This window comes from Branchiostoma floridae, chromosome 16 (assembly GCF_000003815.2).
Source record: "Branchiostoma floridae strain S238N-H82 chromosome 16, Bfl_VNyyK, whole genome shotgun sequence".
Classification (NCBI taxonomy): domain Eukaryota; kingdom Metazoa; phylum Chordata; class Leptocardii; order Amphioxiformes; family Branchiostomatidae; genus Branchiostoma; species Branchiostoma floridae.
In genome coordinates, this window is record NC_049994.1 from 4,707,357 (window position 1) to 4,725,222 (window position 17,866).

A 17,866-nucleotide genomic window follows, 5' to 3' on the forward strand; every position below is an offset into this window, starting at 1 on the left:
AAGTTATCCCTAAATGTATGAGGTCACTGACTTCACGCTGAACCGGATGAAACCGTTCTGTGGTCTCCTGACCTCCTCAGTCTCCTCCACATCTGATTGGACAATTTCCTTCTCTTCCTCCCAGTCGAGGTCTGTGCCAAAAGGCAGGGATGCACAATGTACTCATAAGAACCAAATATCAGTGTGTAGTAAAGTCCTTTGTACATAACCAAGAGTGATGTTTAACAGTGCAATTTAGTCATCCAGGAAATTGAATTATAGAATGGACAATAACCTCCAGCCTTTAATAGACTCCCCAAGATACACAAAACAGGATTTTCTCTTCAGATTTACCACCCTTGTATGAATCATAAAGGAGGTTTTAGAACTGAAATACTACTTATTACATCTTATTCAATGACATGTAAATCATAGCAAAATGACCAAATTTCGCGTACCATAATAATTATTACCATCTTACATTTTGGTGTAGTACAATAATTAGGGGATCATCTGAATTCAGCATTGTGGGGGACCCCATGCAGACCCTCATGAAACAGTTACATTCCCCAATCACACACACACGCCTTTCTGCGACCCAGTAATTTGGGTACTCTTTAGAATGATTGGTTGCTCAAGAATGAAAATGCAGCAACTACGACAAACATGTCACTCTTTGAAAGCCTGTCCATTGCCGGTTACGTTGTTGCTAAGGATGTATTATATTCTTAGAAACGAGAATTTGGACTAAAGCTTAAATCAGCATATTGTTGTATTATGTAACCCTAGGAAGAATGGTTCACTGATGACAGAGAATGCAGCAATTAGGACATACATGTTATAAGTAGTCATCATAACTATACTTATTGTCCCTGCTATTGAGTACAGATGATGTAAGAAACATTTTTGTGGGTGCTGACGGTAACAATTATATAAGTCATATCGGCCTTGGATACTGTAAATGCAGAAACTTTTGTGGTGGTTTAATGTTTGCGGTTTTTTAACTTAAAACCACCGCAAACATTTTCCCATTGGCAATAAGAGCGACTACAGTGCATGGTGCTACCGCAAACTTAAAACCACCACAAAAAGTCCTTTTTCCTGCTAACTGGAAATTCAATCCCCGCGAACTTAAATACATTTTACAGTGTATTAGAAGGTCAGCATATCAACTCATTATATTGGTGTCAATGACTTTTGAATAGCAATTCACAAATAATGCATTGCAGAAATAAAGTGGAACATGTTATCTGGAAATGTAATGTATTAAATGGTACCATCATTTGCATTGCTTGCAGATTCTTGTTCATTCAGAGATGCTCCCTGGACCAGGTGCTGTGCTCCATGGTCCTGGGATTGACAACCACTGTCAATCCCTGCAGCACTGGACGGTAGCAGTCCACTGTGGCATGGGGAGGTCTCCCCTGGGTAAGGGGGAGCCCCGTGGGGACTGTAGTAAGCCCCCAGGGGGTAGGGAGGAGATTTTGTGGGGGAGGAGGAGGGTGTACTGCTGCAGGAAGAGGCCCTCCGAGCTGTGATCAGTCTCTGGATCTCCTTCTGAAGCCAGTCAATGTAGTCAGCTGCGTTGTTGATCACTCCAGCCTAAAATTGACAAACAATAATTTACGAAAACAGAAAGGTAACATTTGCAAGCAAATGCATGATGTTTATCCTCACATGGTCTGACTGAGTCTAAGCCTAACAAACTAGAGCAGCTCTATTTTATATTTGATTCTTACACAAAGTTTTACACATTTCATAGATATGGTGACCAGCCCCTTAAGCTCTGTCCTGCCACTTGCTACATGTACATAATGCAATTGAACACCACAAGGTGTCTGCTACTTTACCATTAACCATGGTAACAGCCATGTAGTTCAGGTCATTGACCTAATGTTAATATTTTCTTTGAATGGAAGAAGAAGGGCAAAACAAGCTTACTAATTTTTACTTGCCAATGGAAACAATTTGACCTTTGAGTACAAAACGTATTTTATCAATATAAAGGAATGTTTTAAACTCACTCTTAGGTAATACGCAAGTTTATACCTGAAACCTGTTTGGCGCCTATTTATAGAAGCCAGTTCAACCATACAATAATCAATGAACTAACAGAGTGCACAAAATAGCATTAAGGTGAACTGCCAGCTTTCTTTTGCTCTTAAAGTTCCCTGACTCGCTAGCTGCAACTTACTTATCAGATTCATCCCACAGGGTTGAACAGATTTTACACACTAAGGGCTTCACCAACCCAGGTATAACCAAATGACTAATGCCTTGATGCAGTTGCTATACCATTCTTCTGTACTCAAGCTCACTTAACCCTTAACCTAATGCACCATTTGTTATAGCCTGGGGCTGTTTATTCTTGTACCTAAACACTTGCTGTTACTGAGAGGAAAACGTTAGGCTTGACCCAATGACTTTCTGAGCAGGATACAGTAACTCCTACGCAGTTAGAGTCTTGCCGTGGCCAGTATGCAATATACCTTGAGGAGACAGCACTTAACCAGGCTTTTTATGTTTCCACTTTTCTTTGGGAGTAACTCTTATAGGGCCTTCACACTGAAACAGAATTAGCAGGAATCAAGCAGAAGCCGGAATGAAGTAGTTGCAAAATTTGTGCCACATTCGGGACCATACAGGTAGGAATTCCAAATGGACCTTATATCCCCTTCACACGAGAAGGACTGAGCCAAAAGGCTGTCAGAATGAAAATTCTTTCCTATTCCTGGGAATTCGTAGTGTATTCTAGAAATTCTCATTGCATTCTTTTGGCCACATTCAGGCAGGATTCGAAGTGGCTTGCCGTTTTGGTTCTCCATCGAATGAGATATGGTTTAGAAGAATTACCATTCTGACGAATTTCCGGCTGATTCTTGCTCTCGTGTGAAGGGGTCTTGACCAGCTGTCAGCCAATCAAAAAATCTCCCAAATGTTTTCTTTAGGTGTTCAAGCCAATTCTCTGTTTAGATGGCAGCTGGTTTGATAGATACCATGTACAAAGATGGAAACCTCAGCCCAGGTTTTATAGCACAGAGAATCTCCCCAAAGTATATTATAGGCTTTAAGCATGAAAGTTTATCTGTGTTGGTAAATGACATTGTGGACAAACTAAACTTTACGTAACCAACACCAAGTTTGATTGGGACTTACCCCAAATTTTCAGCCGAGGGTCATAAATGCCCGATAACCTGTGTCGCCCCCCGTCTCTGTTCAGCGATGGACGGTGGGCGCGGATGTACACTCCAGAATTTTTTGCAAGAGGAGTGAAGGAGGCTGTGTACATCTGTGCCCAGCGTCCATCGCTGAACAGAGACGGGGGGCGACACAGGTTATCTGGCATTTACGACCCTCTGCTGCAGTCGTGTGTCCCTGACGTCACGTCCAGAAGCTACAAAAGACGGGTCCATTCTATGAACAAGGCTGACGGAGTCGGCTGAAAATTTGGGGTAAGTGACCGTACGTCCTAATCAAACTTGGTGTTGGTTGCATAAAGTTTAGTTTTTCCACTATATTATAAGCTGCTATTGAGGCCCTGCATAGGACGATGATTGTAGAGAATGTAGTACATGTATATAAATTGTGCGTCTCATGCATATGGAACAGGGAGTACACACCTTGGTCTGACGTCCGAGGCACTGATCGGTTGGTAACATCTGCTTCAAGTCCTCCAAGGCACTGCGTATCAGCTGTTTCCGCATACTGGAATATAAAAGAATCATGACGGTTTCTTGCTGAAAAATGATAGCAAATCATTCAAATTATAAATGTTACATCACTAAGTTCTATCAAAGCACATAGGCCACCTACCATCAAAAAATCATTGCCCAATTCTTTAATTAAGAACATGGCCTGACCACATAACAAATTTAGTTATACAGTATTGCCAAACAAGATACAAACTGATGCATATTATTACATACACATTATTCCCAAAACATAACCTTCTTGGCAGATATAATTAATCATACAACTCAGGATAAGGTGTTCTGACATACAGAGTCAAATGTGTCAGACAGCATCTGTTGTCTTTCATCCATGAATTATGAAAATTAACTGATGTGAGAGAAAAGTCACTGATGCAAGACAATGGATGTTGTCTTAAATGTCTAACACACAGTTAAAGATGGATAATCAAGTTGTTTACAAGTAGAGCACTGATGCAAATACAAGTGTGCTAATGAGCTAAGTCTAAGTTCTCATTTGCCAGTCAGCAACCCTGACAATTTCCAACTTAAAAAGAAGAACTAAAAAGCTGGCTGTAAAAATGTTAGATGTTTTGTTCAGTTTTGTGTTGATCAATTTTTCCTATCAAAGCAATTTCTTTGTAACGCTTGACAAATGCTTTTTGCATTGATTAAACATTATATATAAAGGTGTTTAAGATACTCACAAGTCCTTCCTAAGGGCACTGTGTCTGCGGTACAGCCTTTCTTTCTCAGGAGTGGTGCTGCTTTGGTACTGCAGCAGAGCAGGAGGGAGGGTGTTGTTACTATAGAACAGCCTCTCCCTACCAGACAAGGGCGTGGTGTTACCATGGAGATATCTTCCTCTGCCAGAGTGTGGAGGGGTGTTGCCATGGAAAAGCAACTCCATGTTAGATTGGGGCGTGGCGTTGCCATAGAAATGTCTCTCCCTGCCAGAAAGGGGTGTGGTGTTGCCGTGGAAATGTTTCTCCCTGCCAGAATGGGGAGGAGTGTTGCCATGGAAAAGCAGCTCCATGTTGGGCGGGGACGCTACGTTGCCATGGAAATGCCTTTCTCGCCCCGAGTTGGGAGGGGTGTTGGCATGGAAAAGTAGCTCCATGTCGGATTGGGGCGGGGTGTTGCCATGGAAATGCCTGTGCCTCCCAGGCTGGGGCGGGGTGTTGCTATGGAGTGGCCCTGCCCTGTCTGACTGGTTTAGGTAGGTTGGACTTGCCAGGCACAGATGTTCCATTCCAGATTGGGGGGTGATCCCGCATCCGTAGGGAGTCTCTCCACTTGGTCTAGGAGAAGTGGTTCCCTGAAAACACAACCACATCAATATTCATCAATAACTTCATCAGGTTGGGAAATCCCTGGAAATCAAGATTCTTTATCAGCAACCAAGAAACATGCAATAACATTATCACTACCTTTAGATGAATAGTTTTGACTCAGTCATGTTTGTTTGGTACCACAATCTTGAAAAGTACAGTTAAGTTTACTGGGATTTAATTCGCGGTGGCGGGAAAAAGGACTTGTCGCTGTGGTTTTAAGTTTGCGGTAGCACCATGTACTGTAGTCTCTTATTGCCATGGAAAAATGTTAGTGGTGGTTTTAAGTTTGTGCTGAAGTGGCCACTGCAAAAAACGCTAACATTAAACCACCGCGAACGTTTCTGCATTTACAGTAGCTAATTATTCACTTTCATCTTATTCATTGTATCATGACAATACAGTTATGACCACATTGTTAGCAGCAACTAGACTGTTTGTAATTAGCATATCGAATTTCACCTGCTTGGGACTCCAAGAATGAAATCATGGTAAACAAAGATTACTGAGTCAGTATGAGCCATTTGTAAAGATTTCCTTGGGATTTCCGTTAGACTCGACTGGGATTTGTATCAAGCCAGCTGGAAGTAATCTGATACACTGGTATTTGTCCACAAAAATCCCACCTGATAACAACATAGCATGTGAGGGAAATTTTGAGATGGTTCGACATATTGACTTTCATATACTAAAACATTGTCATTGATGAGCAACAGCTGTCAGTCATAATGGTCATAGTCATAACAGACATTGCTGCAATCCCCCCCGACAAGGGGGCTGAAGGATAAAGTAAGTAATCATGATAAAGCCTCAGAAGTGAGCAATAATATAAGCAGCAGTTAAAAACTACTTCTTTTTTTCTGTTTGCTTTTTGGACAAACGAGGACAATGTGGCACTGCACTGAAGTTTTTGTAACTTCTATTGACAGTGCAACATACAAAGTACAGACAAAAGGTAAAGGAAGTCTTTTACCTCTCTGACTGAAGTCAGGTACCAATTTTTACACCTGGGTGAAGTGAGGAATGTCGTGTAAAGTGCCTTTCCCAAGTGCATAGCGTCGGGGCACGGTGAGGATCGAACTCAGGATCTACAGATTCCGAGCCGAATGCTCTACCAGTTACGCAACGCCCGACGCCACAAAATTGTCGGGAAAAACAATGAAGCTACTTCTTCATGCAGTTGTTGTGTCTTACTGAATCAGATGTTTTACCATGAAAGTATATTGTGGCAGTGTGTTGGCAGTCAGGTTGAATCTGCAAATGGCCTTGAACCCAAAGGTCCTGGGCTTGAATCCCCTGACATGCAGCGATGATGTGTCCTTTAACTTTGGAATGACAATTAACACAACTTTCATCACTCTATCCAGGTGTAAGAGTTAATAGATAAGAAATGGGCACCTTACTTCGGTTGGGGATGTAAAAGGCAGTGGAAGGAGAGGGATGGGCTCCACCTCCCAATACTGTACCCTAGACACTGTGGATGACAAGCTACGGCCACAACAACCAAAAACTATCTTTATGTTTTGACATGAAAGTGTACAAGATAGGTTTGTGGACAATGGCTGTTAACAATAGTGGGCTTTTGTAGAAAGTAATGGCGGAAATTTTTTGTTAATAGCAAGTGTGGTTTCAGCACCGAGGAGAGGGACAGCAGGAAATGTATTATCAAATGACACGGTGGCCTTGTGGTTAGGGTTGTTGACTCGGAACCTGGAAGTACTGAATTTGAATTCCTGACAGGTCCAAATGCTGTTCTCTTGGGAAAGGCACTTTACACCAGTTTCTTCACTCGACTTGGGTGACAACGAGTATCCAGTTTTGGCTAGGGATGTCCTTCAGATATGACATTAACTTGAGGTCCAGTGTTTGAGGAGAACCACACCTCAAACTTGTTTAAGAACCAACTACACTATTGATGAGAGTAGGGGGCCATCCCGGTGTGAGTGTCCAGATATGCAGCTGGTGCTCTTCAGTACAAACTGGTGTTACACCATGAGGCAGTTTACCGGGTATGTCGTGCATGCAAAGACATACAAACAAATGTGGTTACCATGGCAATGTTGGATCTGCCCATCCCACTGCCCAATGTTGTATCATGTTGCAGAGGTGAATTACAGTCCCCATCTGATCCTAGGTAAAAGAAAAACTGTTACAACATATGATTGGATACCAGCTCAGACAAGAACAACAAATAGCCATGCCTTCAAGTACAAGAGTTACAAAGCAAGGATTGATGCTTCAAATATTTGTACTTTCCTAGAACTTGTTGCTGTCAAGTACAGTATAAACATCCTCACTATTCTAAACAACATTCAGTCAAATCTGAAAAGGGTTGGTGTGACAGCTTGTTACTATAACCAGCTGCTGCCACACCACATGCCTGCAATGCAGGTATGTTATGCTAAAGGGCAGTTATACCAGCTACAGATACAGATACAGCATCATTTGATACATCTAAGAACCAATTTATTAAGTTGACATGGTCTATACCTTATTATGAAAATCATCCCCAGGATGAAAAAGAAATCAAAGTCTTGTCTGATGCAGAAATATATTTTGTTTCTAATAGCATCCTGTTGGGCTAAATTAACCTTTTTTCCAGCTCTTTCAGAATTAGGAAAACTTTCATTGGTTTTCAATGATGCAAAGACCCATGGTAAATTGAATGCAGCAAAGAAGTTTGTTAAAGACACAACAATGTAGCTGAGAATATCTTATCAATACTAGTGCTGATACTGTAAGAAGAATGCTTTGCCATGATCAAACATCTGAATCTGAATCTTCTTAACAAAATCATATCAAAGTTGTTCCATCTACTTAAAGTAGCTTGAAATGTGACAGAGTAAGATCAATAACTTTACCAAACTAAAAGGGGCTTAGAATTGGCCATTCTCCCTGGCCCATGGCACTTTGAAATGGCTTGAGAAAAATTATGTTGTAAAAGAGAATCTAGTACGTATAGATACGTCCTGTTGTGCATTGCACAAGACTAGAAAAGAAATTTGATGATATTTGTCTCTGTAAAAGGACTTTATGCAGTGGATTTAAGTTTGCGGTAACACCATAGACTGCAATCTAATACAAATTAGTAGGAAAATGTTTGCGGTGGTTTTTTAAAACTTAAAAGTTTGCAGTGAAGTAGTCAACGTGAAAACCAAAAACATTCATCCACCGCAAACATTTCTGCATTTACAGTACCAGCTGGTCTTCTATTGAATAGTGTAATTCTTTTATTGTTCTTGCCAATACATCAAATATTGATTACTTCAGCTGATTCTACTGACTAAAAGATAAACAAGGCAACCTACATTGTGCATGTGCCTCCTACAAATAAAGAGCACTTAGCAGTATTTTTTGCTGATTCTTATTTTTTGCCCTCCTGCATTAGTTCTGGGGTCTCCAGTGGATGTCATCCATAAAATCAAGTCAGTAGAGCCTTTAACTTAAATTTTCACATAATGAATTGATTTATTCATGATTGATGATAATCAGATTGATGAATTAATCCTAATCTTAAACCCTGTCCATGTCAAGGACACATGGATCTACTTCTGATATCTCAAGATCAATCATCAGATTACAACATTAAAGGAGCTTTGATTTTTGGATTATTGCTACCCCAAGAGACATACTGTTGGTAATAATGATATTGCTGTACTCCAAGCAGCGTTTGATGGAAAGCTCTTTATGTGCACCTTGTAGTGCCATAACCTAAGGGCACAACCCGCCGTACATAAAATTTGTCCATACGTTTTTGGGGAGGCCATGTCCGTAACCTATTTCTGAAAATGTTCAGGCTTAATACAGGGCAGCCATTTCCCTCAACCACATGCTCGAAACACCTTCTCGAATATGTTTACGTCCAAAAAGAAGGGTTCAGCCTCAACTGAGATGCCAAAACCAGGATTTGAACCCTGGCCAATTTACAAACTAATTTGAACATTTAGGAACACAACCATATGCATGAAGCTGCTACCAGTTGAGCTAAAATTGGATGTTTTTCACTTTTGATGCTTGATAGAAATTATCTTGTCAAAGAGAATCAATAGATATTTATATTGTACATTGCCAATATTGGAGGAGACAATGTCTGATCAGGCTTTTAGCTAGGATTTTATTATATTGGTCCAAATTTCTTGGTGAGACGCAGTAAGGAAATAGGGACGACTAAGGTATCCTGAGGGGCAAAATTACTATCAGAGAGCCAGTGGCATCCCTGGTCAATCAGAATTTCATGCTTGTCAGAGGATCAGTTCCCCAGTGTAAGGGCATTTAGTGCGTCTAATTTTTTGTTATTTCAAGAATAGCGAGTCCAAATAATGCCTGGACGCATGCATGGCTACAAGCCTGTGTCTGATGCAAATGGCTTAAAAGCTGTTACATAATAGAAGTCCTGGGGTTATTGTGTTAGGTTATTAATTAAAAGCTAACCAGTGGGTTATTGTGTTAGGTTGCTAACGCTAACCTGTAGCTGAGCTAGCCGGGCTGGTGCAGGTGTGGCTGCTGGAGGGGTGCAGGGCAACCAAGGGTTGCACAGGGTTGGGCAGGTGCAACAGGTGCTGGGAGAGGAAGCAACACAGTCAGGGTTTAAAAGGTGCAGGCACTGAGGTGCTGGTGCAACTTAAAAGTGCAATACAGGTCAAACTCCTTGTCTAAACAATTATTGTTGTGCAATTATTTGGACAAGTATCTAGAAAGATTTTTTGCAGAATTTTACTATAACATAATGTTTTAGTTGGTGATACATTCATCCTGACTATTGAAAGAAATGCAATTTCTAAAACAAAGACAATAATGCAACAATATTTTTTCTTTCTTACTATCTATGAAATTCATTGAGTGATCTGTTAAATCTTAATTTCAGCCTAGCGGTCACTCAGTTGTCCTCCAGTTGGAAAGGTAACACAGAAATGAAAATTATATCACTCATTGAAACGCTAGTTCAACTTTACCTGCCGGGTAACCTATATCTGTTTTTGTCAAAAACAGCCAGTATACAGAGATAGCAAGTTGTAGGGCAGTCAGGCTTTTAAACTGCAATATTTTGACAATATCATTAAATGCAATTTGAAACTACTGTCCGTCAATTAAATGTTCCTTTTAAAACACCCTATATCAGAAACAGATATATTAGTTAACCCACAGATAAAGATGAACTAGCATTATATAATTTATACACAACAGGAATAGGTTTTACAATACAGAATAAAGAAATCATCTCAGATGCTGACCTGGACATTTTGAAGAGACTCCATGAGTTGCTGGTAGGATGGGGCTGATGATGTCATCTGACAACTTTTAGCTGCAGAATGTTCTGGAGAAGTAAAGTGATCATCAAAATGCTTTGAATTCATAAATAAAACTGTTTTGAGAATGTTGCAAACAACTAATGTGGAAAAGCCTGTACCTTTTGGGGAAAAAGCAGCCATTGATAGTTTTGAAGGGTCAGAGGTCACTAAGACAAATTACCCAAATAGCGTTGCAATATGAAAGTTCAACCCATACTTCATTGGGTGTCATCGAATGGGTCTTTTCACGTCGTAGAATGCGCTAATTTTGTTGTAAAACGTATTTGGGGAAAGTTGTTCAAGAACGCACAGCAAATGATTTATTGTTTGGTATATGTGTACTATATTCACTTATTATAATAAGCTTGTCAATGTAAAACCTTCCAAACTAGATGTACTTGTACTTGACCTTTTTTGCACCCTTGCATTGATTTTGGGGTGCCCAGTGAATGGCTTTAAAGTCAAGTAAGCAATATTAGCCCGAGCCAGGGTTGTAGAACTTCAATCATCAAAGTATTACTTTTCTACGTAATACTAAAAAAATGAAGCAACTCTATTCCATTCCATACCAACATTCAAGGAGCAAATATTTGATGCTGCAGTCTAATTTTTGTGGGGTACAATAATTAGGGAATCCTGGTGCTGATATAAGTGTGGGAATAGGGCTGTGTACCTAAATACCCGTACCTGTAATGTACCTAAAAAATTGTTTAGGTACAGGTCCGGACCTAAACATCTGTGTACCTGTGCCTGTACCTAAACAAATTAAATCACTATTAAACACTACTTTTTAAGACTGCTGGACACATAAATCCAGAATCAACAATGACAATGGTGATAATCTTGCAGTTGAAACTTAAGAAAACTTGCAAAGAAATTGTTTTGAGATTCAATATGTAATTGCCCATACAAAGATAACAATTTATCTCTAGAAAAGACAGTTAGCTACATGTTTAACTTACATATACGTGGTTAAACTTTTTTAGGTACAGGTGCAGGTCCGGACCTGTACCTAAACCCGTGTACCTGTACCTGTACCTGTACCTGAAAATTTGTTTAGGTACACAGCCCTATGTGGGAATATAGTTCAGTAGATATCAATTTGATTCAGATTGTCTCATTCAGAATTTTTCATTTTTAACGCTCTAATATTGCTTAGGCTGCTTCAAAATCATACCAAGAAAAAAATTGTTACCAGGCCCTTCATCTGGTGAGTCGGCCAGCTCAAACAGTTCATCTAGGTCATCATCAAATAGTTCCTCCACCTGCTGTTGGGTCAGGCCCACACGGTCAACTATCTCATGCAGACCTGTCTCCATACTGATCACAGTTGCTGGGGGGAGAGAATCATTGCATAAACAAGTGACTGAACTGACAAAGATGGATGGATGGGTGGGTGGGTTTGTGGGTGGTTGGTTGGTTGGTTGGATGGATGGATGGATGGATGGATGGATGGATGGATGGATGGATGGATGGATGGATGGATGGATGGATGGATGGGTGGGTTGGTGGGTGGGTGGTTGGTTGGTTGGATGGATGGATGGATGGATGGATGGATGGATGGATGGATGGATGGATGGATGGATGGATGGATGGATGGAAGGATGGATGGATGGATGGATGATGGGTGGATGGATGGATGGATGGATGGATGGATGGATGGATGGATGGATGGATGGATGGATGGATAGATTTGGGTGGGTGGTTGGGTGGGTTTATGGATGGGTGGATGGATGGATTGATGGATGGATGGATAAATGAGGAATGGACAGATGGTTAGATGGCTGGATTGCCGGATAGAGAGAATGGCATTGAATGAATTGAATTGAATGAAGTCACAACAAAGGAATATTTACAGATAGATAAATACGAGGGGCGTGCAATTAGTAATGGTCCTGACCCATTTCCCATAGCAGGAGATTAATGAAACTTGGCACAGTTATTAGTCTTTCTCTTCATAGGAATCACCCAGAGTTATGCATTTCTCCCATTGTTTGATGCAGCTCTGGACACCGATTTTGTAGGACACCCCAGGTTGGTCCTCCAACTGATGCCTCATCAATGGCACAAGAGGGACGACCAGGTCTGGGAGCTGTTTCCACAGACTTCCAGCCACGTTTGAATTCAGGATGCCAGCGTTTTACAAGGTCATATGATGGGGCATCATCACCATAAGTTTCATTTATTTCATCAAAAGTCTTCTTTGGTGTGCGTCCTTTCAAATACAAAAACCGGATCACTGCGCGACACTCAACTGGTTCCATTTCACACCTGGTCCATTTCGCACCTGACTAAGTTCAAACACCAGTAAATCAGAAACCACGATTAGTTCAGAGCTGTCTTTTGCAACATAACCCATAGAGATATGAATTATTACACATACAAAATTTCATTTAGATCAGACAACTGGAAGTGGGTCAGGACCATTACTTATTGCACGCCCCTCGTACAATGTCAAGCTAGGACAAGAATCAGATTCTACTGGAATTTGACTTCTTGATGCTGAAAATGTGATAACAGATAACTTTGTATTCAATAGGATTTTAAAACTCATTGGAAATGTGAATTTGTCTATATTAGTTATTACATAGCTGTATGAATTTGAAAACTTAAGGCTGTATCATTCTATAAAGTTCTGCTCTCCATTTGTTGTATAAACTACATTATAAAGAAAAATGCTGTTCATGTTCTGTTCTATCTATATTGCTGTATCCACATATAAACAAAGCTCAAAATACTGTTTGCATAGTATTAGACACTTTTGTACATCAAAACATAGAGCTGTGCACTGGTGATATTCGTGTAGGGACTAGGTGCGTAGATATGGAATATGCAATACATTCTTGACACTTAAGTTTTAAAAATGTTTTTAAAAACCTTTATTTCTTGTTCAAAATTTTGAGCCAACATAGAATTTTCTACTCAAGCTATGGAAAGAGGCAGTACTGTTTTTAATCAGCTTTTGCTGACATTTTATCTTGTTCCATGTTGCACAACAAGCAATTTGTGCATCTAAATTGACTTGTAATCATTTCTAAACGCCTAATTAGACTGATGGCATTTAAACCCACGAAGAAGCCATATAACATTAACAATGGAGCATGCGCGGTTCGTATCCACGCCCATGCTTGCTTCAAGTGCCCCTATGCATCTGAAAAATCGGCAATTTTACGTTTTTTCCTAAAAACCGCTGCATCAACATGTGGTATATAAGCACACAAAAATGTAGGAATCCTACTTACCTCAATACGACAAGTCGCTGTAAAATTAGAGATGATTTCTGGTTGGGAAACCCCGGAGCCACGAAGTCTAGACGGACTCCAGACCTGGTGGAGTTGAAGAAAAAAAAGGGTTTCCTATAGATTTGGTGTCGTTCCTTGCAATTGGTCAAGGCGATGAACTCTTGCAACTTTCCACCAATGAAAATACGTTTTACAAAGGGAACAAGGTTTTGCACGTAACTTTATATAGGTGATGGTTGCAGTGTGGCTATTCCATGTAGTTCTCTACTCCCCAAATATTTGCAAGTAAACTTCCGAAAAATGAGAAAACAGATATATATGATGAGTCACCAGCGTTATCAAATGATAAATTGTATCAATGTTAATTGCTGGATGCATTATTCTGGACATTTTGCTGTTTACTTTGCGTATAGTTTCACCTAATTACGTATGGTGTAGGTTGGCTAGATAGAATATCTATATCCCCTGCAGTGATCAACTTGTTCTAGTAGGGCTGAACCAATGGAATCTCCTAGTACACATCAATGTTAACCCTTTATCAAATTTGGTAAAGTTTGTCCATTATCCTTTTAATCAAAATTGCAACAAGCTACTTCAGTTGGCAAGTGTATTCCACCAGCTTATAGAATTGGATTATGAACAGTTGAAATTATATCAAACTAGATATGAGAAAACATAATATATTGAAAATGTATGAACTGTTATCCCAAACCAAATATCCTGGCCGAAAAATGTAAATTTAGCTCACATAGAGAAAAAATAATTATACTGGTTGGAGGCTTTACAACTAAATGTTTACCCACAATTTTGGTTTGAAGTATTCTGCATACTATGTGATTGAACAGTCATCTAGAACGTTCCATTGTTGATGTCTGGATGTACGTGAACAAGAATACTGATGTGTTGTTGCCCTGTGTAACACACACCAGTGACTGATGTAGGGAAAAGGTCATGGATCAGTGGGCATATCGTCTTTCACTTTAATGCTGGCACAGCAAACTATACGTTTCAAAGATAGATCATGGTTTGTGTAGAAATTAATTAAAGGTTCTACAAAGGGATGAAACACGCCTTGAAAATATCAAATTTTCCTTCCCCAAGGCACTGTGACTCCTTTGTTACGGGAAGGTCACCAGACTATTTTTTCCCCTCTTGCACGAGCGAATGATGATTATGCTTCTTACTACTTTCTTTCTGTCAGTCTCCTCTTCTGCTGTTCAACTTCATAATTTGTGTTTTGAGCGTACCAGCAGCATGCGAGGGCCCTCTTAACATGTTGCGTCTCTCGTTCTTTGTCTTGGTGTTTCGTGATCACTGCGTTATATCGGTCCTAGTAAGGTGATCATAGGGCTGGGTATCGGTACAAAACCGGTTTTTCTTATTGGACCGGTCCAGAAAAGCCGGACCTGAAAAAATTAGGTGAACCGGATGTTGGACCGATTAGAAAATTAACATATTATTTTATCAGGCATTCACGTTTTGGCGTTTGCAGTTGGAAGAAAATGACAAGTGTGAAGTAGAGTAGAGTTTGTAGTAATTTCTACCAAGTTTTACAGTCAATCGTACAGGTGCTGTTAGCGTTGTAGGATTTTAAAACGCCAGTGTAAGTCCAGTACTCCACCAAACAGATTTCTTTGTAGTGAAATGGACCATTGGTATGAGTCATGCTGAATCAGGTCCAGGTTCAGGTCCGGACCTGGACCTGATCCTTTGGACCTGAACCGGACCTGGACCTGAATTTTCTGTACCGGTACCCAGCCCTAGGTGATCATGAATGACTCCTAGTTCTTGGTGCAGGTGCAGGTGCTGGTGGGACTGAGGGTCCCATGACCATTCGGCCCCAGAACCATTCGGCCTCTGGCATGACGATTCGGCCCCTGCACTAGGACCTTTATTGTACTTTTTTTTTCCCAACCGAGCTAAGCAACGTTACAGATCACAACAGAAACAGAACATACATAGTGTATAAGTATCATGGACCATGTCTAACATAGGAGTTCGCTTTTAATACCAAGGAACAGGGGCTCAAAGTATCCTTCTTTTTGGTCTAAAAATCACCCCAAATCCCACACTCAGTAATTCTAAAGTTATGTGTGCCAGTGTCAAAGGGTGGTTCAGATTGTAATGTAATTGGTCTTATAACAGGCTCATTTTTTCATCGAATGAGTTGAAATTTGGCACAAAGGTAAAGGCATATATCATCTTGAGATTGAAATACATCTTAATTCGTTTTTTAAATTTCTATGAGCAACTTAGTTGATTTCAAGATGACCACATCATATGATCAAAAATAAATACTTTCGTAAATCGTAAATCAATGTAACTATTATTGCATTTGATTTCATGATGTATCAAGTGGTAGGGCAGAGCTAGAGGAGCTGGTCACCATGCATATGAATGTATGCGTTTTGAGCAAGAATAAACAGACCAGTAGATTGGTACACTAGACCACGTGGGTTAAGGTAAACATTAAGCAACAGATGGCCAGGTAGGGTGTTGCAAAGGGTCAGGAAAAAAGAATGAAACACAATACTGTTATAGATTTTAATAAGACAAAGCGTTTGCAAAGGGAGACAACAGCCTCAGGACTCTAGCTTTGTGTGCCCAAATTCTGGCCGCGAATGCCACGCGAGGATTGTCACAGTAGAGTTCCACCATCATCTTTCGAGATATGAACGGGAGCTTACTACTACTATGTATTTGCTTACAACTTGCAAGCGTAAATATTTGTATTTTCTTCACATACAAAGAACCATGTTAATGGACCATACTCAAACGTCACAAAAAACAAACAAGCTCTCTTCGTGAAAAAGACATTTACCAGGTGCAGCCTTTCCGTGCGTAGGTGTATGCACACCATGTGTTAAATGCATCGTTAACCCCCCTTTTCCCACTCGGCTAAGCAGAACGTAGATCAAATGCTTATCGTAATCTGGAAGTGACGCACTGGCGAAATGCCACGAGGGTGTCTTCTTAGGTTTCACGTCCTGCTAGCCCTTAAAATGTCAACTCGGAAAGGAAGGATTTTTCTGGCATAGACATTGTAAGCTTATGCCTAGGAAAATTAATATTGTGTTTCCATTTTACTGTTGGTAGCTAGAGATTCTTTTTTTGTTCTTTTTCTTTAGATATCGGTCGAAACGATCCAACAAATATTTTTAAGAATTTAAAACGCTTATGTAATCATAACTTAAACATACTCTTCCCTCTCAGAAAAAGAAGTCAAACCCAATAATTATATAAATTTTGAAGTTAGACCTTAACTTACTATACTGTTAACGATTGTTTATCTGTAATATTTGTCACTTACAATTAGCCCACGGGCAAGAATTTCCTAATAAACCTATCGCCATATAACTGGGACATACACAAATAAACTTGTTTCTTACCCTATCTCATCATTATTAATATTTTGCAGCTGCAGTCTGCAGAGGATGTCATCGACCTTTTTTGTCGAATACTACCATCCACAACCCCTGGTGCAGGCTCGCAAATTTCCTGCCACATGTATCTGTAATTCACTTTATCTTCACGGTACCAAATTTTCACGGTCTGAGAAAATTGAACTTGTTCTCGGAACTAAATGTTCACTGTGGAGGCAAGTGCGCATGAAAAAAGTCTGTGAATTATTCTTTATCGGTAATGATAAGTTCACGTTACAGTCGTCACCGTGAAAACCGTGAACATAACATTACAGTGAAAAAATCAGGAATTACAGTATGCGTAGGCCGTTTCCTGTGGCTGTGCAAACGTATGCAATGATTGCCGTCCTCTCCCAATAATACAACATAATGAGTCAATCACCAATAGAAATTCTTCTTGGATAATTTTAGACTTTACCGAATCTCTGATTGGTAACTCCTTACAACATTGATCCACTGGATGGCATTTCAGCACCAGGCATAGTTCCTGCCGATGTCTTTGCCTCGCTGTTGTTGTTTATGCATTACTATGTCTATGTTCTATACATATGAGAGAGACTCCACCATTTACCATTACGACATTAATGGGAAAATTTTAGTTCGCCAACCTTCAAACAGAGATAATGAATATTTTGCTGTTCAATAGACCAATTTCCTTCTTCTTGTCCTTGTCATCCTGTCGGACGATCAGTTCACTGACAGATGGACTCGGCAATGTGCAACCAGACCCGCTGCACTTCTGCACAGTCTGCAACAGGTTTGGCATCTGAAAGCACTTTTTGTGCACGGATTTTGACTCTTATGCCTTCCCATTTCCACATCAAAAACAATATAGCTCAATTTTGCACACTCATAATATGTCTCCTTGTAGGTTCGGACCTTTTGGTACCTAGTGGCACATAATACAGCAGGTTT

General features: G+C 40.2%; 1 protein-coding gene across 2 annotated transcripts; it reads right to left on the reverse strand.

Moving 5' to 3' along the window:
* Positions 1 to 1,081: 1,081 nt before the first annotated feature.
* On the reverse strand, positions 1,082 to 13,616 carry LOC118403732. 2 transcript variants are annotated; one of them, XM_035802532.1, is made up of 8 exons: positions 13,530 to 13,616; positions 11,483 to 11,620; positions 10,231 to 10,313; positions 9,465 to 9,558; positions 7,050 to 7,129; positions 4,376 to 4,986; positions 3,600 to 3,684; positions 1,082 to 1,581 (listed from the first exon to the last, which is right to left on the reverse strand). In XM_035802532.1, exons 2-8 carry the CDS (start codon positions 11,604 to 11,606, stop codon positions 1,246 to 1,248), a joined length of 1,413 nt encoding a protein of 470 aa, XP_035658425.1. In that variant the 5' UTR covers positions 11,607 to 11,620; positions 13,530 to 13,616; the 3' UTR covers positions 1,082 to 1,245. The 2 variants fall into 2 exon arrangements, with proteins under 2 accessions (XP_035658425.1, XP_035658424.1); XM_035802531.1 differs by having other exon boundaries at positions 11,465 to 11,620.
* Between the last annotated feature and the right edge of the window lie 4,250 nt (positions 13,617 to 17,866).